The following is a 25,181-nucleotide window of genomic DNA, read 5'->3' as shown; positions in this document are numbered from 1 at the left end:
GAATGACTGGCTCCAAAACTGCAAAATCAAATACATTTCAGAACGTATCTCCAAAAAAAAAAAACATGTTAAGATTAGGACAACTGGTCAACCACAGCTCAACTCAAAGCCAGCCATGTGTTCTCAACGTAGAAAGCAGGGATATCTTAAAAGTGACCCATGCAACTCCTGTACTTTCACTGCTGTGAAGACAGAGAACTTTGGTGTCGTTCCTGTTCCCCTCCCGCAACCAAAGGTAAGGAGAGCAAGAGTGAGAGAAGCTAGCCTCAACCACCAAGGATGGGATGGGAAGGGGGTGAGCTAGCCTGGCACAACCCTGGTCCTACGGCCTGTTCCCAGGGACAGCACCCCCGCACAGTTTGTGCCCAGCTGTCAGTAACGCGCAGCCTTGCAGGGCAGCCCTCCTGACCCATTTCCGTCTCCCCTCGTCCACACGGCCCTGGGGCTGCACCTCTCGATTCTTTACCAGCAAGTAAAAGGGGCCTGCGAACCTGTCACCCCCTCCATCAGGGGGTGGAGGGCAGTGACCCTGCGATACTCAGAACTGAAGCCCCCTTTGCTCCCCTTCTCTAGATCTTGGCAGAAGCAGCTCCAGAAAACATTTTTGCCAAGTGCTGCTCTGTCATCGAAAGTCTGCAGTGAGTCAGGACAGGGCCGGGGGCTCCGCTCTCCCCTTGCCCCAGAGCTCAGAGCGGGTGCACTGGCCTGAGGTGAGACGCCTGGTGAGGGGAGCCTGGGGTTCCAATCTAAGCTGACTCCCCACGTGACCCCAGATCGACAGCCTCCCCCTTTCCTGGGCCCGCTGCCCCACAAGTGGGCTGACTGGGGGCCACCAAGGGGCACTCCCACTGGGGCAGGTCCCTAATAAACCTGGAAGGTCATGGGGGCCGTGAACAGCCCCACCTAGAGGTGGCAGCTGTTGCCTGTGGGCCCAGACATCCAGATTCTGAGTGGGACCCCTGAGTTTTTCAGCACTGGTATTTCAACCCTAAATCCCAGAGGAACACCCCAGGCAAACAGCATGCCTCCACACGATCACCCCTGGGCCCGACAGCTCAAGTGGCCTCTCAGACCACCGTCCCATCTCCTGCCCTCGTCCTTAGACTGCCACAAACCACTGGAATGGACACCCTTCCTTTCAACAGGCCAGGTTTCCAACTCAGGGCTCGCTAGCAAAACAGGCCACAGCTAGGCATGCCATCAGGGCCATGCCGAGTCCCGCAAGGCACGGCCGGCCATGGGTTTGCTGTGGTGGCAGGCTGTATCCATGGGAACACCAGTCCCTGGGGACCCTCCTGGGGGCCTTGCTCCCCACGTTCCCAGAGGCAGGAACGCTGGGGGAGGACTGCACTGCCGGGGCTCTGCCTGCTTCTCCCTTCCTACAAGACCAGGCGGCCAGTCTTTGGGGGGCCCACACCCCACTCTCATGGGCCAAGCTCCTCTTCAGCCTGTTTCCTCTGCAAACACAACTGCGGCCAGCACGCCGTTTTAGACAAAAAGCACTTTATTTAACCAAAAAAGGGGTGGGGGGCAGAGTTAGGAAAGCACAATGCGCCTGCAGAAAACTATCTTTTCTTATAATTCCGGTTTAAAAAAAAAAAAAAAAAAACCAACACAACACAAAGCTTGTAATTTCCAATCACCGTTATCAGGCTTTTACAACATCTATAAAGAACAAACATCTGCTTCAAAACTCTACGGGGAGAGAAAGAGAGAGACGGCACCCGGCAGACACGGGGAGGTTTTGTTATCATTTATTTGTGAAGTTAAAAACGAGCGATAAAAAGTAAAAACTGCCATACAATTTTTTTTTTGTTTTGTTCTCAACTGTTTTCCGTTTCAATGTCCTCTTGAACCGATGAAACACGACAGAGCAGTCCTGGGGGCGGGGGGCGGGAGGGGTGGGCGGCAGGGGAGCTGAGCTGGGGCGGGGGGAGGAGCGAGAGGAGGAGCAGAGAGGCTGAGCGAGGGGCTGCCTGATGTGGGGGGGGTGGTGGCGGGCTTTCCTGCAATACCAATACCTGGTCCAAGGAATGTTCCAACTCTAACTAAAAAAAACAAATAGCAAGAGTGACTTTTTTTCCTTTTTAAAAGTTTATTTTAAAAACATGAAGAGGGCCAAGGGTGGTAGTAAGGAGTCAATGAATTGCTTTCTCCTGAAAGAGGCAGTGTCAGGAACGCTGGGGTGGGGCGGGGGGGGGGGGATGATAGAGATTTTTTAATATATATATATATAATTTCATAGGTTTTTGTTTTGCTTTTTAATTTTTAATCTTTTTTTTTTTTTCTTTTTTTTGCAGAGATTTAGTTCTCGCTATCTTCTATGGCTGGCTCAACATGAAAGATCCCAATTTTGAAAGAAAAAAAGCATGTGAGACACACAGAATGAGCAAGAGAGCGAGAGAGCGAGAGCCCGGCACCGCCTGCGCTGCGACCTCCAAGCCACTCACAGCGAGGGCTCCCCAGGCACCCCCCACTTGGCAGCCATCGCTCTCTCGACAAACAAACGGAAGAAAAACAAACAAAAAGCCCCCAAACAGAAAATGGAAAAAAAATAATAAAAGATTTTCACAGATGAAGAAGTTCACATTCATTCGATTCATTGAGCCTGCGGAGAGGGAAGAGATAGGAATTGGTCACTACGGGAGGGGAGGCGGGAGACTGGGGGACTGGGGCGAGGAGGGGGCCAGGAAGCCCCTCTCCCGAGCCTGTGGCGAGCGCAGGCCGAAGGATGTGTCTGTAGCTGTCTAGTCAGTGCTCCGGGGCTCGGCTGAAGTCAGACTGGCTCCCTGATGGAGGAGAGAGTGACACAAAGGAAGGAGAAGAAGCAGGGAGAGAGGGAGGGAGGGGGGGAGGGGGAGAGAGAGAGAGAGAGAGAGAGAGAGAGAGAGAGAGAGAGAGAGAGAGAGAGAGAGAGAGAGAGGGAGGGAGGGAGGGAGGGAGAGAGAGGGAGGGCGGGCAGGCGAGAAGCGCTCAGGGCTGGGAGCAGGGGAGGGGAGGGGAGGGAGGAGGGGGCCCTGTCTTTAGGAAGGAGGGCGGGCGGCCCCGGCGCATCACAACATGACAGTCAGAGATCACGGTGTCCCCACAACACCCCTGTGAGGTAGGTTGGAAGGTGGCAGCGATCGTCATGCCCACTTCACAGACAAGACCAGGACACAAGGCGGGCGCGGGAGCAGAGAGGCCGAGCCTGGGCGGAGCGGGAGGGCCCAGGCCCTTCGGCACCTCCCCACAGCCCACGGGAGGAGCCACGGGAGGAGCCACGGCCGGGCCGCACGGGGCCGCTTGCAGCACACACAGTCACTTGGACACGCGGGGAGAGATCGTGGTTTCAAAAATAAAAGAATCAAAAGAACAAAAACCATGAAAGTAATGCAGAGAGGGGAAAAAATATCCGTTTTCTTCCCAAGTGGCCAGATTTTGAGTGAGTTAGCAGCCAGGATGGCGACCAGCATCTGAGTGGACGGCCTGCCCCCCCACCCCCAGGACTACCCACCAGTTCAACAGTTCCTCCTTTTATTTGTTTCGCGCGCTCTCCCCCAGCATCATGACAGCGTTACACAGGAACAAGCGGGCCGGCGGAGGGAGGCCTCTTCGTTTAACCTCTGGACCCAGCACACACTTCCCCCGGCGCGTGGGGACTCCCGGAGACCTCTGGCCACGTGGCCCCCGCTGCAGGCATCAAGGACACACCCCGCAGGGGAAGGGATTTCCGGCGCTACCCACTAAGGCAGGATGGACGGTAGCCGGGGGTTGGAAGGAGAAAGGAGGAGGAGGAGGGTGGCAATTCCCACTTGCCTGCTGCTGTCCCTGCTGTGTGGGTGGAGGCTGGGGGCCGCCAGGACCTGGAGTCTGTCCGTAGTAAGCGGCTTGCTGTCTGTAATATTCGGCCCAGGCGGCACTGTAGTCCGGCTGGGAGCCTGGGGGCGCTCCCGGACCCCCTCCCGTGGCCACTTGAGCTGTGGGGGAGCAGAGGGCGGGTGAGTGTGGCCGGCACGAGGGCGAGCCCGGTCCTGCCCCCCGCGGCCCCGCCGGCTCACCCTGCTTCTTGTAGTACTCCTCCCAGGCCTTCGTGTAGTCCTGCTGCGGGGGCGCGCCGGGCTGCTGGGGCTGCTGGCCTGTGGACACAGGCTGCGAGGTCAGAGCCCAGGCAGGGGACACGGCCACCCACCCGCCCACTGCTCGCTGGCGGACCCGAGCCCCCGCCGTGGGCCAGGCACTCACCGATCTTCTTGTAATACTCCTCCCAGGCCTTAGTGTAGTCCGACTGGCCGGCAGGTGGAGGCTGAGGGGGCTCGCCCTGGGTGGGCGGGGCCGCGGGGGCCGGCGCTGGGCCTGGCACGGGGCCTGGGGGCTGCTGGTAGTAGTGTGAGTAGTAGGCGGCCCAGGCAGCGTTGGGGTCTGCGGCGGCAGCCGCGGCTTTATCTGCGGGAGGAGGACGTGTGGGCTGAGCGGTGGCCCGGAAAGCCGGCCCCCTCTCCGCCTGCCCTGGTCAGGTCCTTACACTTACTCGGGTCGTGAGGAGCAGGCGGCTGCCACTGAGGGTAGGTATTGCCCCAGCCCTGGGGTGGGTACTGGTGAGGAGGGGGGCCTCCAGCACTGCAGGACGAGAACGGGGAACACGTGAGCCAGGCTGCTCCTGGGTCCCCACAGAGGATGGCTGCAGCTCGGACGGGGACCCAGAGCACCCCTTGAGTGGCGCTGCGGGTTCCTGGCCCAGGGAAGGGCATGAGATGACCGATGCAAACGCCAAAGGCTGTGTTGACTCAAGGAAGTGCAAGTCCCCGAGCGCACCATGCACGGATCTACGCGTGGGTGGAGACCAAGGGCAACACCTGTGGCATCTTTTAAGAATGTGTCTGTAAAACAGGGGGCTGGCCGGGATCACGTCTGGGGCCAAACGCTCAGCACTTCCACGAGGCGGGGCTGGCCATCTCAGTGGAGGGGACGGACACAGGGTCCGCCAGTCTCCCTGCCAGCACAGCCCCACCCCACCCCAAACCCCAGGGAGCCGGCAGGGATACTCACTGAGGGGGAGCCCCGGGTGGCCCCTGATTGAAGGGCCCGGGGTTGAAGGGTCCCATGGGGCCGGCAGGGCCTGGGCCCCCAGGGCCTGGTCCCACTGGGCAGAGGGGACCCTGGAGGAAAGAGAATCGGACAAGTCAGTGGAGCGGGAGAAGGAGCCGGGCCCAGGCTCCCAGAGCCCCTCCCCAGCCCACCTCGATCTTCTCCTCGATGAGCTGCTTGGCGTGGTCGATCTGCTGGGGTGAGCCCCGGATGATGAACAATTTGAAGTTAGGGTCCCCGTTGGGTGGCAGCTGCCGGGAGATCTCTACAAAGGCGCCCGTCTGCTGGTTTATGGCTTTCACGTTCTCGCCACCTGCGGAAGCCACAGGCTGTGAAGGGAGGGTGGGAAGAGAGCGGGGAAGGGATGGGGCCCGTGGAAGGGCTACTCACCTCGGCCGATGACCAGTCCGCACTTGTGAGTGGGAATGGAGAAGGTCATCTCCCCACCGGGAGGGCCCCAGTTGCCTTGGCCTCTTCCTCGACCTCGGCCCCCTGGGGGCATGCCAGGACCCCCTGGAGGGCCCGGGGGACCACTCTGCAGGGCAGGGAGGAGACAGAGAGTTAACACAGGAACCCAGCCTGGCCCCTCTGTCCCCACCAGCCCTTCTCAGCACAGCCGACGCCACCCACCCTGAGGCTCTGGAGGAGATCATTGATGATCCTCGCGGCGTGCTCACACCGGTCTGGGGGCCCCATTATGTGAGCTATCTTCTCGGGACCCGTCCCATCATCTGAGGCAGCACCCAGAGAACAAAAACGCAATTACAAGAGAAGCACAACTCCAAACCCCCGTTAACACCGCCTCTTCAGGGTAGAAGCTGGACCAGGCTAGGTGTCTGAAATATCTCAGCCTCAAAGTGCTGCTCGCCGCCCTCCACGTATTCAGGGGCCGAGAAAGGCCGGCGGGCCCACGGTGCCAGAGAAGGAAACCAACCAGCTAAGGCAGGGTGGCGGATGAGGCTTCTTTCTGAATCAGGTATCCCCCAGAACTAACGGATGCACTTGACAGAACTAAGAACTGACAACAAAACTCTCAAAAGCACAGAGGAGTCCCTCCTCCCCACAGACCCTCTCACTGTGGTTGGCAGGAGCCCAGAGCTGGGGCCGTGTAAGCTAATGCAGCCCAGGGGCCCTGGCGGCGTGGTCAGGAGAGCCCTTGGGCGGGGAGAGGAAAAAAGAGGATCTGACAGGAGAGAAAAACACACTCCCCCCTTGGACTTGGAAAGCCGCCTGTCACCCACTTTCTCACGTGGCTGTCCCACCGGGGGGGAGGTGATGAGGTATGTCCTGCTGGTCTAGGAGTAATGAGGCACCGCAGAGGCTCAACAGGCTAACCCTGGTGCCAAGCTGCCCGCAGGGGACCCCAAGAGTGCTCCTCAGCGGACAGACCTGGTCAACATGTCCACGTGCCCAGCGGACCCCCGGCTGGCCCCTGACCTTGTTTAAACTGTATCCGAACACCCGCGTCATTCTGGATCTTCTTAATCATCTCTCCGCTCCGGCCGATGACCACCCCCACAGAATGCCTAGGCACTGGCACCTGAGGGCGGGCGGGACGCAGGAGAGTCAGCTGGGCTCTGTCCCCAGCCTGCGGCCCTCTGCTGCCCGCTGGCCAACCCCCCCGCCCCCCCAGCCTATCCTGGCACTCCATCCACCTGGGGAAGCCTGCACTCACATCAATGCCCCCGCCGATCCGGGATCCATACTCATTCCGGTCCCCAAAGCCACCCTGGTCACGCTCCCGAAGGATGTCCATCACCATCTCGCAGGCTTGCTACAAAGACACGAAGCACAGTGCTCATATAAGCACCGCCGCCCCACCGCGTGCCCAGGGGTCACGGGCCTAAGCTAAGGACCAACGCACGTGTGCCGAGCTCTTTATCCGCCGCCCTAAGAGGCAGACGTGGTGAGCACCCCCATTTTCTGGAGTTTAGGCCACCTGCTCATGTACAAACGGCCGGGAGGCAGAGCTCAGCAGAGAACAAGTCCTGGGCTGACTTCAAAGCCAGCGCTCTTGAAAACCTCTCCACTTGCATATGAATCTCCAGCTCATCTGCCTGCCCTCTCTCTGCCCCAGAACCCCTCGCTAGCCCCCGGGGTGCGGTCACCTGTACTTTGTAAGGGTCTCCGATGATCCGGAGTGGTTTGTCCACGTTCGTGTTCTGGGATCCATCTTGGATTAAAATCATCTTCACTCCAGCCCGTTCCTTTACAGCCAAGGTTGAGAGTCAGTGCTGAGCTCTCAAAGGACTTTCTGGGGCATGTGGGGGGCCGGGTGTGATCAAAAAGGATGAAGGACCCTGGCAAAGTGGCTGGGGGCAGCGGTGTGCAGACGCACAGCCCCAGGGAGGAAACTTTCTTGGGAGGGGAGGGGTCCACTCCCTTACCTGCAGCTGCTTAATCGTCTCTCCACCTTTGCCGATGACCAGGCCGGCCTTCCCTGCGGGGATCATGATCTCCTGCACCGTGCCGTTCTGGCCCCCGTTGGCGTTGTCGTGGAACTGTCCAGGGGGGCCCCCACGACCCCGAGAGACGATATCATCCAGCATCATCTTTGCTTTCCTGGGAAGGGGAAGAATGGGTGTCATCACCTGAGAGAGGACTGGCCTGGCAGCTCCACCCAGGTCCCAGGGAAGGCGATTCCAACCCACATGGCCTGACAGATGACAAATGGTCCTGTCCTTGGGGCTGGGGCTATTCAGGCCCAGGTTCCCCAGATCTCAGCATTCAGGGGAATCATAGAGTCAGGACAGCCCCCCTGGAGAGGGCAAGGCTTGAGAGACATGGTGTGGGAGTCACCCTCAACTTCAAAGGGATCCAGAGGGCTTCTGCCCACTCTCTTCGTCACAGTGACAGGCCCAGCCAGGGACTTACTGCACAGACTCCGGGGCTCCTGTCAAGGACACGCTGCGCTCGGGTAGGCCACCGCTGTCTGGAGAGAAGAGAAGATAGGGTCAATGCATTCTTGGGTCTGCAGCCACCAGGAGGACTTTCCATGTAGATGAGGAGACCTCCAGAACAATCAGTGGCTACTTCTGCCACCGTGTGGCGGCCTGACAGATCAATTTACCTCCCCAACACTTGGGAGGCTGCTCTACACAAGGCCAAGGTCAGGAAGCTTACAATCCAGTAAGGGAGACAAAACTTTTAGGAAAAAAGATGAGATGGAAAGCAAGGCAGATTCCAGAAAGTCCCAAACCTGGGCCCTGTCCATCACCACTGATGACGAGCAGCTTCCAATCAATGAAGGGCACGGGTTAGGCAGGGCGAGCCCTCAGAAAGCCCTGCAAAGCAGGCACTTGCCGAGGAGCAGGCAGAACTGGACTTGAACCCAGGCCTGACCTCAGCTCTTCTTCCTAATGAGCTCCCCTGCCTCACACATTCCCGCCTGTCTTCCACCAGGTGTTTACCTCAGGTGGCAACATGGTCAGAGCAGGGTCTGGGGTGCAGCTCCCTGTACTGGATTCCAGCCCTCCCCGCTCACCAGAAAACTGAAGAAAATAAAGAGTTGTAGCTACACCTCGAGGCGCCATGCTAGAGCCTAGCACATAAAACGTGCTCAATGAACACCAGTCCGTTTCACCTCTATCCAATCACGGCAGTCAGAGGATTATGATAGAAAGCCCAAGAGCACCCCCACACACACCCCGCCCAGCCCCGCTCAGCTCAGCCCAGCCCAGCGCCTGTCCTGGCCCAGATCTGGCTTCCCATACCTGGAGAGATCTGCACTTTGCAGCCCGAGTCCTGCTGGATTTTGTTAATCTGTTCGCCTCCTCTGCCAATGACTAGGTGGAAAAAAAGAACAAAAGCAGAGATTGAGGCGGGGAGCCGGACGCTGAGAAGACTGTGTGGAGGGGGTCCCGGCCCCGCTGATGTTCGGGGGGTGGGGGTGGGGGGGCGGAGCAGCCAAGTTGAGAGCTCCGCCGTTCCCCCGGCCAGAGAGGATGGGAACAGAGAGAGCATGAAATGGGCTCTTTCAAACCAGAGGTTCCTGGGCTGCCGGGGGCTCCTGGGAGACTGTCCCAGAGACGGGGGGGATAACGGGCATCCCTGATCACGGCTGACCCACACTCACTTAGTCCCACCATGCCGTCTGGGACTCTGTACTCTTCTGTCATTGAAGTCCTGCAAAGAGAGACGACGAGAGTCAGCCTCAAGTAGGAGCGAAGTAGGGGGGATGGAAGAGCCAGAGGGCCTCCTGGAGAAAGACCCCCAAAGCCACAGGCCCTGCCTTCTATGACATAGGGACCAAGCCCCCGCCTTCTATGACATAGGGACCAAGCCCCCACAGGCCCAAGCAGAGTCTGACAACAGCTCGGGGGCTCCCTCGGCCCACAGCAGATCACCCAACCTCTCGGGGCCTCAGTTTCCCTTTCTGGGCCACGAGAGGCTTGGTCTGGGGTGGCGTGAACCCCTGGACCAGTGCTGAGAGAACTTGGGACACTTTCACAGAAATCTGATGGTGTCATCTGATGTCTATAGATCTTAATTAAAAAAAAAAAAAAAAACTGGCTTTGTATCTTTTTCATTTCATTTTCCTAGTAAGTTGTTTTTACTGCATTTCACAAAACTTTAGCCAACTGAGAAAAAAAAAAAAAAGAACAGGGTCCTTCACAAAGGATTCTACGTCAGATTCACTGAGGTCATTCTGGGGCAAAAAGGTAAGAAAGACCCTCCCCCCACCCCGACCCCCTGGCTCCTCCAGCTCTCAGGGAACAAGAATCTACGGAAGACAGATGAGAAGGCTAAGGTCAGTCCCCAGCTTTTCCTAGGAGGAGGGATAGCTGTGCTTCTGACTGTCCCCACTCCAAACAAAGGAAGCAAGAGGGTGCAGAGCTCCCCCTTCCTCATTACAGCTAACAGCCACAGCCCTGTGCTCTCTACAGCCCCACAGACAGTAAGTACAAGGGACAAATGAAGCCCCTTCTGCTTTTCATTCCTTTCCCTGGTCAAGCAGCAAAGGAGACAAAGCCCTAAACGATGTGGCCTCAGACAGAGCTCTCCCTCAAGTCAGTACAAAAGGCCAGAGATAGCGAGGAAAGAAATGACATGTTCTCCAAATCACAACTTACCTGGGGGGAGGATGGATGGGTCCGAGCTGAGAACTGATGGCTGCAGAGAGAAAATCCAAAGGAAAGATTGTCCTGGTTCCTCTTTGGGACCCCAAACACTGCCGGCCCCAGGCATTCCTGCCTGCACGAGGGGCAACTAGCACTTATCACAGTGCTTCCGAGCCTTCCCGAGTGAACGCAATGGAGCCCGCCTCACAACCACACACACTCTGAGGTTTCTGCCTCAATTCCCAGGCTCTGGGTTCTCTAAAGCTCATGGACCCCAGAGGAACACCAAGAGCCTCCATGCAGGAGGTGCTGTCTGCTCAGTACTTCCAGCTCCCCACTGCTAGAAACCTCCTAAGATCCTGAAGCTGCCCTCTGCCTGTGTCACCCAGTGGACTTACAGTCTCCCTGGGAAGCCAGTTTCTTGCTCTCCGGTTGGTCTGTGAAAAGAAGAGGATGTCAGATGCAGCACCCACCCACCCACCCACAGCTGCCTCAAATCTGATGCTGGTGCCGCATGTCCTGGCAGACAATCGTCCTGTCCCCCAGCCCCCACGTCAGAGCCAGGGCAGGGGAGTAGCAGAGATCAACCCCTGAGGGGGGGCCAGACTTCATCAATCCCCCCCACTGGCACTCAGGTATAAGAAGCCCTTTGTAACAGGGGGAAAATTACGGTGGCACCCGAGTCCTTCCGGCTTAGGACCAAACCTGCCTTGGGGAAGTCAGGCTGATCACTGAGTTGATACTCTGGGCTGCTCTGGATCACACTGCATGCCCCCGGGCCAGCCACACTGCACTGATGTGGGGCCTCGAGAGAACTGCCAACACTTCCCTAGCTTGGCAGGAGGGGAGGAACAGTCTTGAGAACTTACAACTTGGACCTGGTCACAATCAATCTGCCCTCCACTCAGCCACCTGATACCTCAGGATGGCAGCCCGAACAAAAAGAGACAACAAAGCTGGGATCGCTGAGGTTTTAAAAGACCAAAATGGCAGCGGGCCCCCCCCCACTTTGAACCACATTCAAACAAAGGCACCTCACTCTCTCCCCCCTGCCCCTCCAGCAGGTAGTTACCTCCATCTTCTAACTGCCTCTTTTGGCCTCCAAAACCAAAATCAGGAGTGCTGTTATTCACCGTTGTGGCGGCATCACCTCCAATTTTGGCTGCGATCTAGAAATAAAGTTGTAAGCAGAGAAAAATTACCACCCAAAATCTCCCTCCATGGTGCTCAGGTCGACTTCTCTGGTTCGTTAAACCCAACAGGTCTTGCTGTCTGGCTTGGGAGTGGCTTCCCCCAGATTTGGGGAAGAGCCTGGGGGTTAAGACCTTCTAGAAAAAGTTTTTACCCAAGGCCTCAGAGTTCAAGAGTTATTCAGGAATTTCAAAACTCCCTTTTCTCTATGAGATTTGTGCCTAATTTGTTTGTGGCCAGAGTGTAATCCACACTGACTTGTTCTAGGGGCGAAAGGAACAGAAGTTCAGGTGCCAGGGAAGGTCCTCAGGGCCCCTCCTCCAGGGAGAACTTTCAGACACTCCCTTGCCCAAGCTCCTGGTCCTCTGGGATGCTGAAGAGCACAACTTTCCTTTATCTCCCTCACTCTCAAAATCTTTGCATTTGTTCAACAAATCTTAGAAAAGTTTTTGCTTCAAGTCATCTGAAACCCTCATTTTAACCAGAACAGAAGACCTTTCTCGGAACACATGTTACATTTTAGACACACGAACAGCAACGTCAAATAAACTCCAACCCAACAAATTTAAGACCAGACTCTGCTGGTGGAATCATTGCAAGTTTTCCAAAGAAACACAAACCATGACCTGAGGATCTATCTTTTCACCTGTAAAACTTTTTCTTTTTTCTTTTTAAAAACACTTTGAGCCAAAACTCTTGGGATGCCTAGATGGGGCCTTATCCCACCCCAACTAACAGCACCAACTCCCCTTGTTAGAGTTGCTTCTCACTCAAGACAGTTTGGGGGCAACCAGATCAAGTGCAGCTTAGAACCCTGTTCCACCCCAGGGGTGAAAGCCACAGACCACGCTGGGAGGGGAAGAGGGCATTCCCCTAACGGGACCTCCCACTGTGTCCTGGAGGTTTTGGGACAATCCTGAGTCAGAAAGCACTCAATGGCCTGAGCCGGGTCAGCCTCCTTTTGAAAGGGCAACAAAGTTCTCGCTTTCTATGGGCCTCCTCCCCTCAGGCGGTGGGGAGGCCGAGAATGGAGCCGGGGATGTCACACACCAGCATGTGACACCTCCACGTAGTCATCATGCCCCAAAACACAGTGGTGGGACCCTTCCCTTCTCTCCCCAAAAGAGACAGACCACGCTTTCAAGTCACCAGAAGCATCAAAAAGAGCCAGTCCCTAGGCCCACCCTCCCCATTTCAACTAAGTGCTTGGCCACTGCCTGGCAGCCAAAGGGTCCCCTTTCCACTTTACAAGCTCAAGAGGACTTTTCTTCCCCCCCCCCCCGAAGTCCCTCCTTCCTGGGGAGCAGGCAGAAATGGGACCGGGTTGGGGGCAAACTGCTCTTTGCCCTGATGGGGAGGTGGGGGCACAGCAAGACTTCCCTGGAAAGGCGGACCCCCTGCTTCCAGGAGTGGAGGATGTCCTAACGGGGGAGGGAAGTCCCCAAAGTGAGTCCCCGAGCTCCAGGTACCCTGCACACGCAGCGGCCGCTCTTGGGTGAACCCCGGACGACCCTTCCCCCTGCAGGGGGTCACCCCCGGGGGAGGCCCCCCACTCCAGGTGTCTGGGGAGGCCCAGGCCCCCGCCCACCGCCCCACGTGACCCCGCGGCGGCCCCGCCCCCCCCGCGACCCCGCGCGCGCACGTGACCCCGCCCCCTCCCCCGCCCGCGCGCGCGCCCCTCAGGCCCGCGGCCTCCTCACCTGGCGGGCCCGCTGCACTGCGTCTGCGAAGGCGTCCTTGCGGATTCCCGGACCACCCCCGCCAGGCGGCTGCGAGGGGCCCCCGGCTGACCCTCCGCCCGGGCCGCCGCCGCCTGGACCGCCGCCGCCCCGGTCCCCCGCGCCCGGCGGGCCCGGCGGCGGGCCTCCCCCGGCACCCCCGGCTCCTCCGGATCCCCCGCCCCCGCCGGCGGGTGGCGGCGGCCCGGGCGGGGGTCCTCCCGTGCTGTAGTCCGACATGGCGCGGCGGGGCCGGGCCTGGCGCGGAGGCTGAAGCTGAGGAGGCGGCGGCGGCAGCAGCGGCTCAACGCGGGAACAAGGCCTCGCTCCACACGGCCGCGGAGCACTCTGGGAACCCAGCGGCTGGAAAGACGATGAGGGGGGAGAGGGACGCCCCCTCCCGACGCCGGCTTGACGGACGGCGCCTCCGGGCCAATGGAAGGCGGCTGCTGCTCCCGGGACACCAATCACGGGCTCTGGAGGCGAGCGGCCAATCGGAGTGCCGGGAGGGGCAGTGGGCGGGAGGCGCCGGGAGATCGACAGCTTTCGGAGGCAGTGGGCTGCGGGCTGCCGGCGCTGGGAGGGCAAATCGAGGAGATCCGAGAAGACCCGAGGCCCAATGAAGCGGGAGTTCCAGAATCGGTGGGCGGCTTCAGAACCGGATTGATGGCTCCGAAGAGTCAAGTGGACAGGAAGGAGGGATCTGGCGAAAGGCTTCTTTGAACGGCTGGGCGGGCGTCCGGCGAGATAGTCGTCTACGCAAGCCAATGAGTACACACGGAAGGAGGTTTTTATAGAGATTGGCAATCAACGTATCCAGTCTCTGACGAGATCTGCGTGACGCGCTTGCGTTTGGACTGAATTACTTTCGGTCTTAACCAGAATCCTTTTCTAGTCCTGTCTTCTAAGCCAATGGTTGAGTGGCGGGGGCGGGTGTAAGGTGACTGACACCTCTCCGGACAAATGGCAATGAAGGAAATAAAGGCGCTTCGTTTTGGTGGGAGCCAGTGGAAGCGCAGCTGCATTGGGGCGGAGCCGGCCCCAGACGGCGGGAGGGGATTAGCCGTAGCCGGAGTGAATGGCAGCCGACGTGGGCATTGGCGACCGGCTGCCGGAATTCAGGCCTGACGTCTGGGTTAGCGCCCCAGGAACCTGGCTGGGCAGGCCATGCACGTGGCCTGCTTGAGGCCTCGGAGACGGGTGCTTCCGGGGGTGGGGTGGCCCCAAAGCAAGAGGAAACCGAGGGATCCTCTGTACCCCCTCTCCTCTCTCTATCCACCCAGGGATCTAGAGCCCCCACTTCTCTTCCAGCACTCACGGAACCAGCTCTCTTCCCGAACTCAAGGGTCTAGGGCCTTTGGTTTCCTCCCAGGACCGAGGGATCCCAGACTCTTAATTCCACACCCCACACCCGCTTCACATAAGGTCTTTGGATTCCAGCTCCAAGCTCTGATCCTAGGCCCTCAATTTCTCTCCTAGACCTAGGCATCTTCCAGGCTTCCAATTCCCATTCAGGACTGAGGGGCCCAAGGTACCCATCCCCGCTCCAGGACCCAGGGATCCAGATACCCAGCTCCTTCTTAGACTCAGGGTATTCCAGGTTCCCGGCTTACCCACTGGACCCAGGTATACCGGGTCCCCAGCTCTCATCCTAGACCCAGGATTCCAGGTCCCTAGCTCACTTCCTGGAACCAAGGATTCCAGGTCCCTAGCTTTCTTGCTGGACCCAGGGAGTCCTAGTTCTGTCCTAGACCCAGAGATTCCAGATAACCAGCTCCTCTCTTGGACCCAGGTATAACAGATCCCCAGTTGCCCTCCTGGACCCAGGTATCCCAGACACGTCCAGCAGAAACCATCGCTTTATTCCTGGTTGTCTCCACATTCACCCTTTTGCCCTGGAACAAGGACAAGTCACAGCGAGTCAGACTGGAGTCCAAAGTAGTCCCAGGCTGCACCCTGGGGAGGAGGCTCCAGGAATCTTCTTTTTTTTTTTTTAAAGTTACTTATTTAATTTATTGGCTGCGTTGGGTCTTCGTTGCTGCACAAAGGCTTTCTCTAGTTGCGGCGAGCGGGGCCTGCTCTTCGTTGCGGTGCATGGGCTTCTCATTGTGGTGGGTTCTCTTGTTGCAGAGCATGGGCTCTAGGCACGTGGGCTTCAGTAGTTGTGGCACACGGGCTCAGTAGTTGTGGCTCGCGGGTTCTACAGCACAGGCTCAGTAGTTGTGGCACATGGGCTTAGTTGCTCCGTGGCATGTGGGATCTTCCTGGACCAGGGATTGAACCCATGTCCCCTGCACTGGCAGGTGGATTCTTAAACTCTGAGCCACCAGGGAAGTCACTGCAGGAATCTTCTGACCCAGGCCCCCAGCCTGCTTCTGACAAAAACCACCCTGGGTCCCAAGCCTGGAGGGTTCTTTGGGGCCAGGGGACACTGGATCCTCCTGTCCATTTCTGCCCAGGGTATGCCTAGTTCACTGCTTATACGCCCAGGGTCTTCTTCATGGCTTCGTACACCATGTAGCTGATGCCACCTGCTGGCAACACCTTCAGTAACGTGGAGGTCATGCCTCGGTACAGCCCCGGGCAGTGCTGCTGGGCCAGGATCTGCCGGAAGACTCCACGCATGGTGAGGTTTGAACCCTCCACGGTGTCTGCGGGGACAGAGGCAAGCTCAGAGCCTGGGCCAGAGATGACTGGGCATCCTGGAGGCGGGGCGTGGGCTGGAAAGTTGTGGGGGGCAGTGAAGCCAGGAGCAAGGGGTCTGGGTGTCATTTGGAAAGAAGTTTGGAAGACTTTTAGAGGAAATTGGTCAGTTTGGGGAGAGTGAGGGGCAGGAATTTTCAGGATTTGTTGTAGGGAACATCTTAGAAAACATTCCAGCTTCTAAGATCTGCTAGAGATTTGGGGATTGTGCTAAGGGGTAGTTTGGGGACATTTTCAAGATCAGGGTGGTGGGCTAAGGACCTGTTTGGATGTTTGAGGATTTGTTTAGGGGTTTGAGAGCCCCTTTGGGGGATGGTCACATTTGGGGAGTTCCCAGGATAGTGCAGCAGGTGGTTTTGAGTTTGGGGATGTCTCAGAGTCAGATTTGGCAAATTTAGAAACGGTTTGACTTCTGGAGTCAATTGAGGGCTGGGTCCGATGTGGAGAAGTTGGGAGGTCATTTGGGGACTATATGTCTTGAGGTCAGTATGGGGGCCTGAGTCACATTTAAGGAGGTTTGTGGGAGTCATTTGGGAGCTGGATGTTCGTTTTAGTGATGTGCAGGGTTAATTGAAGGGCTGGGATCAGATTTGGGGGTGAGTGTAAGTTTTGGTGGGTTCAGGGGTCAGCAGAGGTGGCCAGGATCAGATATGGAGCGTTTAGGAGTCAGTTTGGGGGGGATGAGAAAGTTCAGAGAGCAGAGGCAAAGTGGGGAGGGGCATGCGAGGTCGCCTCTAGGGCCAGGCTGACCTTGGGCTTGCATCCTGGTGCGCACCGAAGTCAGTGGGTAACTGGTCCTCTGGCCACAGGTTGTGGACACTGTCACGGACGACAGACTGACCAGGCCACTGGGGTCATCCATGTCCCTGCCTGACTTCAGCCAGAGACACCTGAGCATCTACAAGAGAAAAAGGACAGGAGAGGGACTTCCCTGGTGGGCCAGTGGTTAGGACCCCATACTTCCACTGCAGGGGGCACGGGTTCGATCTCTGGTCGGGGAACTAAGGTCCCACATGCCACGTGGCCAAAAAAAAGAGAAAGGCCAGGAGGAAGCTCTCTACAGGCCTGGGTTCACACCGCCCCTGACACCCCCCTCTGTGGGACCCACACCTCGTAGACAGCCAGGTCGGTGCAGGCGTAGGGAATGAGGCCAAGCATGTTGGGCAGGTAGCCGCGGTAAAGGACGCGGGTGCCCTCCTGCTCCACGATATGCCTGGCGCAGTCCAGCAGCCCCTTGTACTGGCCAGTCCGGCACAGAGTCAGCCGTGTCTTCAGCACCTGGGGAGGATGAGGAGTGAGGTGGCTTGTTTGATCTAATCCTCTCAGTGACCCCCAACCATGGCCACTGTCCCCATCTACACAGGAGGAAACTGCTCAGGAACGCACACAGCTGAGTTTCAAACTCAGATGCCTCGGCCTGTATGTGCTCTCAGCCCAAGAGGGTGAGGGAGGGACTTCCCTGGCGGTCCAGTGGTTAAGCTTCCGCACTTCCACTGCAGGGGACGCGGGTTCGATCCCTGGTCGGGGAACTAAGATCCTGCAGGCCGCGTGGCGTGGCCAAAAAATTAAAAAAAAAAAAAAAAAAAGGGTGAGGGAAGAGATGTGAGCCGGGTGGGGTCTGCCGCAGCTCTGCCCTAACGCCAGCCAAATGTAGTGCCGTGCAAGTGTGGACCCCAGGTAGCCAGATCTGCCAATTTTCTGAAAGAAGCCAGTTACTGGAATTTTTATGAAATGCCCCAATATCAGAATATTGGCAGCTCTACAATTGTGCAGAAGACAGCACACCGAGTGTGGTAGGCAAAATTCTAAGGTGGTCCCCAAGATTTCCATCCCCCTGATAGCATGATCTATTTAATGGCCTTCCTCCTGCCCTTGAGCTACTGAAGCCCGTATGCCTAGAGACCTGTGAATGTGATGGGCTGTCACTCCCCTCGGTCAGGTTACACGATATGACAAAGGTGAAGGGATTTTGCAGATGTAATAAAGCCCCTAACCAGTTAAGTTAATCAAGAGAAATCGTCCTGGGTGGGCCTGACCCAATCAGGAGAGCCCTTTAAAAGAGAGTCTATTGCCAGAGACAGAAGGCGTCAGAGAGATTGGAAGCATCGGAAACACTCTCGGGTTGTTTCTTTTCTTTTGTTTTTTTTTATGCCGTGCCTCGGCTTGCAGGATCTTAGTTCCAGGGATCGAACCCGGCCCTTGGCAGTGAAAGTGCAGAGTTCTAACCACTGGACCATCAGGGAATTCCCTCGGGTTGGTCTCAAACAAGCAAACTGTTATGGAGAGGATCACATGGCAGGAAACAGTGGGTGGCCTCCAGGAGCTGAGGACCTCGGTCCTACAATCATAAGAAAATGAATCCTGCCACCAACCAGGGAGTTTCGCAGAGGACCGCAAGCCTCAGATGGGTTCATTGGTAGCCCAACTGACACCTTGATTTCCACCTGATCAAACCCTGAGCAGAGGACCCGACTAGCCAGTGCCCAGACGTGACCCACAGAAACAATGGGATAATAGATCTGTATCATTTTAAGCTACTGAGTGCAGTAATTTGTTATGCAACAATCAAAAACAAAAACACTTCACTGATGCAAACTATTGTATACAGAATGGATAAACAGTAAGGTCCTGCTGTATATAGCACTGGGAACTATGTTCAATGTCCTGTGATAAGCCATAATGGAAAAGAATATATATATAAAAAAGAATGGGGACTTCCCTGGTGGCGCAGTGGTTAAGAATCCGCCTGCCAATGCAGGGGACACGGGTTCGATCCCTGGTCCAGGAAGATCCCACATGCTGCGGAGCAACTAAGCCCGTGCACCACAACTACTGAGCCCGCAAACCACAACTACTGAAGCCCACATGCCTAGAGCCCATGCTCCGTAACAAGAGAAGCCACCGCAATGAGAAGCCCATGCACCGCAACGAAGAGTAGCCCCCTCTCGCCTCTCGCCACAACTAGAGAAAGCCCATGCTCAGCAATGAAGACCCAAAGCAGCCAAAAAAAAAAAGAAACAACCAGACAAGGGCAAGAATTATGTGGAGAAAACTTTAAAAGACCATTAAAGAGCAAAAAAGGAGACTCGAACAAATGGAAATGTTCTCGGATATGCAGAACCGATATCATATGGATGGCAATAATCTCTAAACACAACTATGAATTGAACATCATCCCAGTAAAAAACAAATACCAGTAGGTGATTTTGTGTTCTGAACGAGGTGCATTGCTTCTGAAGTTTGAATGGAGAAGCTCAACAGAGAATAGCTTGGAAAACTGATAAAGAAGAGAAGGGATGGAAAATAATAAGACATAATATCAAGTCTCAAAAATTAAATACGGGGCTGGGACTTCCCTGGTGGTCCAGTGGTTAAGACTCCATGCTTCCAGTGCAGTGGTTGCGGGTTCAATCCCTGGTCGGGGAACTAAGATCCCACATGCCACGTGGTGTGGCCAAAAAAAGAAAAAATGGTGGGGCAAAACTACATAGACAGTAACATGATCAGTGGTCCGCAAGGATTGGGGGAAGGAGGGAGGGGTTAATAGGTGTAGTACAGAGACTTTTTACGGCAGTGAATTTATTTTGTATGATGCTATTATAGTGGCTACTTGTCGTCAAAACCCATAGCAAGTACAACACAAAGGGCGAACCCTGATGTCAACTCTGGACTTTGGTTAATAATAATGTATCAATATTGGCTCATCAATTGTAACCAAAGTACCACCGAAGTGCAAGATGTTAATGATAGCGGAAACTTTGTATATGTGCGAGAGGTATATGGAAACACTCTGTACTTTCTGCTCAGTTTTTCTGTAAACCTAAAACTGTGCTACAAAATAAAGTCTATTCATTAAAAAAAAGTTAAAAGATAGTAGTGCATGAAGAGACCCCAGAGCGACAAGAAGAGAAAGGTCAGAAATAAACCCAAATATATACAAATATAGGTAATTTACCCAATTTAGTAAATTACAATGGTGGCGTCTTGGGTCATTGCTGGGGGAAAGGAGAGGACCCATTCAGTAAATAGTGTTGAGGTCACCAGGTAGCCATCCGGATTACAACTTTGATCCATATCTTACATGAAGAGGGAGAGGAGGAAGAGGTGGAGGAGGAGGGGGAGGGGAAGGAGGAAGCAGTAGCAGCTGCCACCTAATCATGTTTCATCTTCTATGGGGCAGATATTCTCTTACCTCCATGGGGTTGATGAGCGTCTGGGAAGTGGCCACAGCCAGGGAGCTGGCAAGGAGTCGTTCCTGAAAGGGTGGGGACTTATGCACTCCGCAGAAGTAATTCTTACACTGGGACAGGAGGGAGGAAAGTGAGAGAATAACTAACCTTCCTTCCTTCCTGAAACTCATCCAGGGGAAGAGGTCTGGGACCTGGAGGATGAACGTATGTCTTGGATAAGGACCTGGGCTTTGGGGGTCGTGGGTACAGGAGAGGTGAGGGCTTGAGGGTGGGGCTGGGAAAAGCAGACCATCCCCCCACCTGTTCAAAGACAGAGAACTTGATGGCGTACTCCGGGGCGATCTTGAGTACGTTGATACCATTGCCTCTCCATAGCAAGCAGACACCCCACTCCTGGGCCATGCTCCGTATACCTCCCAGCAAATTCATGAAATTTGTCTTGGAGGAGTAGACCTGGGGATACGGAGGCCCCTGGCCCTCTGAGGAGCCCTCCACCCCATCTCCATCCCCATCCCAGCCTGGAGCTCAACCTCTCCTGTCTCCAGCTGCCCAACTCCAAACCTACCCCCTCCCATCCCCATTCCTTCTTCAATGCCTTCCTTCACTAGTCATAGAATTCTCTAAAACGACCCAGACCCAAACCCAACACCTACTCACATTCCCATCTCAACCCTCATCTTCTCCTCCTCTCCAGTCCTATTTTGTCTTCAAAGACCCCGTACCCGGTTCTCTGATCCCCACCCCATCCTTGTCCCTGGTACCATCCTCTCAACTCCAACCCCTGTCCCCACCCCACCCTCGTACCTGTTTCCGGTTACACCCTCACCCTCATCCTGAACTCCATCAGCTCCACTTCCGCCCATCCCCATCCCAACAGCTCCAACGCCATGTTCCCCATGCACCCGCATGTATACCTTGGCACAGTCCAGAGGGGCCGTGCCTGTGTGAGACGGCGCCCCAGCCATGGCTCCCGAGAGGAGAAACTTCCACAAGGCTCCCTCATTATCTACCTCCAGGACAGCCATGGGGACCATCAGCTGCTCTCCAGTGTGCAGCACCTGCAGGACAGACCCGGCTCCCGCCCTCACTCAGCCAGGCTGGAGCTCCGTCCCCAGACACATCTCCAGGACCCCCTCCCAGTCCGAGGCCTACCCGGTCCCCACTGCTTCAAGGTGGCATTCCATCCAGGTCTGCTGGGAGAGGAGCGGGCCGTGCAGGGGGGGGGTGAGCGGCATGGCCTTCTCCCCCTGCAGTCCTGGCTGGAGGTACTGGGAGGCCCATGGTGCCCGAACTCAGCTGCTGTGTTGGGAGATGTTCCAGTTTGCTTTCAGGCACATGCCCAAACATGTACCCATATACATGGGTACAGCCCAGGTTCAAGGAGGGGGGTGGGTTTTGGTGAGTAAGGACTTGACCCTCTTAAACAGGGTCTGGACCCTCGAACAAGGCTTCTGACCTTCCTCAGGTTGGGCTCCCATGGCAGCTGGAGGGTCAGGACACTTAGGCTCAAATCCTTGGTGAGTAGTTTGCCCATCCAGCAACCATGTGGGAGGGGCATCTTGTAAATTTGGGTCCCAGGGGATGGTGAGGTCACAGAGGCCCTTGTGAGCTCACTGCATATGAGACAGAGTGAGTGTCTCCCCGCCCACCAAAGGTCCACATCCCAATCCCTCTAAACATGTGAACGTGTTACGTTACACGGCAAGGGGTAGGGGGTGGATTAAATTTGCAGATAGAATTCAGGTTCCTAACCAGCTGATGGGGAGATGGAAACATTGTTCTGGATTAACCACAGGGTCTCAATGTAATCTCATGAGTCCTTCAACAGGGAAGAGGGAGGCAGAACCATCCGTGTTGGACTGGTTGTGAGAAAGATTCCACTGGCCACTGCTGGCTTTGAGGATGGAGGAGGGGGCCACGAGCTATGGAATGCAGGTGGCCTTCAGAAGCTGGAAAAGGCCAGTTATCAGATTCTCCCCTGGAGCTTCCAGAAGGAGCCAGCCCTGCTGACAGCTAGATTTTAGCCCAGTGAGATCTGTGTCAGGCTTCTGACCTCCACGATAATATTTTAAGCCACCAAGTTTGTGGTCCTTTGTTACAGCAGCCATAGGAAACTAACACACTGTGTTTCGTTGTCATGGCAAGAGGAGATGGAAGTGGGGGAGAATGGGAAGGCTCTGGAGCTCTGGGAGAGAGAGACACAGTTAGTCCCCGAAGTAAGACAGGCATAGGTTTGGAGTCAGATGGACCTGAGTTTGAATCCCATCTCAGACACTTCTTGCTGTGTGACCTTGGGGTACCTGCTTTACTTCTCTGAGCTTCAGTTTCCCCAGCTGGAAATCGGAAGTAATGAGTAACTCTACCAAATAGCGTTGTCATAGGATCCAATGAGAGTCTTTGTTGGGAGCATCTCCATCCTCAAAGTTGTTTGATCAAAACCCTCGATGTCATCCTTGATTCCTCCCTTTCTCTCTTACACACAGTCTGTCACTAAATCCTGTGGGCTTAACCTTCAAAGTATATCCAGAATTTGGCTGCTTCTTACCATGTACGTGGCCACCACCTTGGTCCAGCCCCATCGTCCCTCACATGGACCAGTGCAGTGGCCATCACCCCAGTTCCCCCAGCTCCTGCCCTCGCCCTTCACAGTCTGTCCTCCCCTCAGCAGCCATCAGAGGGCGCCTGTGAGCACCTGAGTCAGGTCCCGCCCTCCTCTGCCCACAGCCCTGTAGGCTCCACCTCCCGTGGGTAAAAGCCCCAGTTCTCCCCTTGGCCCACAAGGCCCTGCAGGACCTGCCCTGTTCTCTCTCTGCCCTCACCTCCTCCCTCTCTCCCCATCACTCACGCTGGCCTCATGGGCCTCCTTGTTGTTCCTCCAACACACCCAGGCATGGTACTACCCCAGGACCTTTACACTGGCTGTTTACTCTGTCTTGCATGCTGTTTCCCTAGACATATCCATGGCTCCTTTTTTTTTTTTTTTTGGACATGCTGCGTGGATTGTGGGATCTTAGTTCCCCAACAAGGGATGGAACCCGGGCCACAACAGTGAAAGCACTGAGTCCTAACCACTGGACCACCAGGGAATTCCCAAATCTTTTTTTTTTTAAACCATCTTTAAATCTTTATTCAAGCATCACCTTCTCCCTGACGCCTTCTCTGACCACCCTACTTAAAATTTAAACTCAGCCCTGCAGTATTTCTCATCCCCCTTCCCTCCTTTGTTTTTCTCTGTAATACTTTTACTATCTACACTGCTACATACTCACTCACTTGTGTTACTTCTTGTTCATCTCTCCCCACTGGAATATAGGGTCTATGAGAGCAGAGATCTTTGTCTGTTTCATTCACTTCTGTATCCCATGTCCAGAACTGGATCTGGCATAAAGTAAGTGTTCAACACATATATACATTAAGGGGGGCTTAGCACAGAGTGAGGGTACATAGTACTTGCTTAATAAATGTAAGTTCTTTTCTCTTTAAAGATGTCAGTGGACATCTTTAAAGTGTGGGTGGGGAAACTGAGGCTCAGAAAGGGGAAAGCAGCCTGTCTGATGTCACACTGCATGTCAGCAGAGCCTCCTAAATCCCAAACACAGTGTAACGGTTTAAAAGAATGTGGACAATGTATAACAGCAACTAACATAATGTTTAGGTCAATTACACTGCAAAAACAAACAAATGCTTAGAAAAAGAGATCAGATTCCTGGTTACCAGAGGCAGGGAGTGGGAAGAGTGGGAATTGGATGAACGTGGTCAAAAGGTACAAACTTCCAGTTATAAGATAAATAAGTATGAAGGATGTAATGTACACATGATAAATATAGTTAACACAGCTGTATGCTATATATGAAAGAGAGTAAATCCTGAGTTCTCAAGAAAAATTTTTTTCTATTTCTTTAACTTTTAATGAGATAATTTTTAATATGAGATAATGGATATTCACTAAACTTATTGTGATAATCACTTCATTATGCATGTAAACCAAATCATTATGTTGTACACCTTAGACTTTTACAGTGCTGTATGTCAATTATATCTCAACAAAACTGGAAGAAAAAAAAAAGAATGTGGACAAGAAAATGAATGTTGACAGGCACAATTAAATAAAATGAAGTGGTAATACTCAATGCTGACATGGCTGCATTAAAACTGGTAATGCTAATTCCTTGCTGGTAGCTGTGTATATTGCATACAATTTTTCCAGTGACGTGACCCTGAGATAGTCATATCCTTTGACCCAGACATCCCACTTCTGGGCATTGATCATGAATTCAAAGGAAGTAAAAATACAAAATAGTTAGCAAGGCTTGATCCCTTATCTGGGCGTGTGAAAAATCATATCTATACATGTGTATATGTATCAGTTAGCTACTGCTGCGTAACAAATCACCTCCCCTCCCCAAACATAGCAGCTTAAAACATGAACAAGATGGTAGCTTCAATGTCTTTTATAACCTAATTTTGGAGGTAACATACCATCACTTCTGCTGTATTCCCTTGGTCATACAGACCTGCCTTGGTACAATGACAGAGGAGATTACACAAGAATGTGAACACCAAGAGTCAAAGATCAGAGGGGGACATCTTAGAGAATGACTCTCACAGTCCACATAGGAAAAAGTTTGATCACGTGAAGACAGGCAGAAATTGGAGTGATGGGTCTAACATCCAAGAACACCAAGGGGTGTGGGCAGCCACCAGAAGCTAGGAACAGGCACGGACAGATCCTTGCCTGGAGTCTTCAGAGGGAAAATGGCCCTGCCAACACCTTGGTTTTTGACTTCAACCCCCCATAACTGTTAGAGAATAAATTTCTGTTGTCTTTTATTTATGATAGCCAAAAGGTGGAAACAACCCCAGTGTCCATCAACGGATGAATGGATAAACAAAATACGGTCCCTACATAAAATAGAGTATTATTCAGCCTTAAAAATGAAGGCGATTCTGACACCTGCTACGACATGGAGGAAACCTGGGGACATGATGCTCAGTGAAATAAGCCGGACACAAAAGGGCAAATACTGCATGATTCCAGTTCTAAGAGGTCCCTTGAGGAGTCACATCCATAGCAACAGCAGGTAGATGGTGGGGGCCAGGGGCTGGGGGAGGGGATGGGTAGTCAGTGTTTAATGGGGCAGAGTTTCAGTTTGGGGAGATGAGGAAGTCCTGGAGGTGGATGGTGGGGATGGTTGCACGACAATGTGAATGGACTTAATGCCACAAAACTGTACACTTAAAATTGGTTAAAA

The 25,181-nt window shown here is 54.7% G+C and overlaps 2 protein-coding genes across 2 annotated transcripts; both read right to left on the bottom strand.

Annotated features, from left to right (window-relative positions):
- Positions 1–1,486: 1,486 nt before the first annotated feature.
- On the bottom strand, positions 1,487–13,721 carry KHSRP (KH-type splicing regulatory protein). Its single transcript, XM_068537156.1, has 19 exons — positions 13,019–13,721; positions 11,200–11,296; positions 10,526–10,564; positions 10,140–10,179; positions 9,143–9,192; positions 8,781–8,852; positions 7,942–7,999; positions 7,455–7,629; positions 7,176–7,274; positions 6,743–6,841; positions 6,505–6,607; positions 5,698–5,798; positions 5,458–5,602; positions 5,220–5,380; positions 5,029–5,138; positions 4,511–4,599; positions 4,225–4,425; positions 4,041–4,118; positions 1,487–3,959 (listed from the first exon to the last, which is right to left on the bottom strand). The coding sequence occupies exons 1-19, from the start codon at positions 13,274–13,276 to the stop codon at positions 3,682–3,684; spliced, it is 2,253 nt and encodes a 750-aa protein (XP_068393257.1). The 5' UTR covers positions 13,277–13,721; the 3' UTR covers positions 1,487–3,681.
- Positions 13,722–15,514: 1,793 nt separating this feature from the next.
- On the bottom strand, positions 15,515–21,407 carry SLC25A41 (solute carrier family 25 member 41). The gene is given in 8 exon segments (XM_068535003.1): positions 15,515–15,687; positions 16,490–16,637; positions 16,850–17,017; positions 19,932–20,039; positions 20,230–20,382; positions 20,832–21,004; positions 21,222–21,323; positions 21,326–21,407. Coding segments are annotated over 8 exon segments (1,107 nt in total).
- Between the last annotated feature and the right edge of the window lie 3,774 nt (positions 21,408–25,181).

Source organism: Eschrichtius robustus, chromosome 2 (genome assembly GCF_028021215.1).
Source record: "Eschrichtius robustus isolate mEscRob2 chromosome 2, mEscRob2.pri, whole genome shotgun sequence".
Taxonomy (NCBI): Eukaryota; Metazoa; Chordata; class Mammalia; order Artiodactyla; family Eschrichtiidae; genus Eschrichtius; species Eschrichtius robustus.
The sequence above is the reverse complement of the archived record's forward strand: the minus strand, read 5'-3'. Positions and strand labels throughout refer to the sequence as shown.

Excerpts from the sequence above, each read along its gene's own strand:
- KHSRP (XM_068537156.1), bottom strand. The coding sequence starts at position 13,276 with ATGTCGGACTACAGCACGGGAGGACCCCCGCCCGGGCCGCCGCCACCC. Across the intron at positions 7,630-7,941 it reads GGAGCCCCGGAGTCTGTGCA|GAAAGCAAAGATGATGCTGG; the intron begins GTAAGTCCCTGG and ends TCCCCTTCCCAG. Across the intron at positions 5,139-5,219 it reads TCATCGAGGAGAAGATCGAG|GGTCCCCTCTGCCCAGTGGG; the intron begins GTGGGCTGGGGA and ends TCTTTCCTCCAG.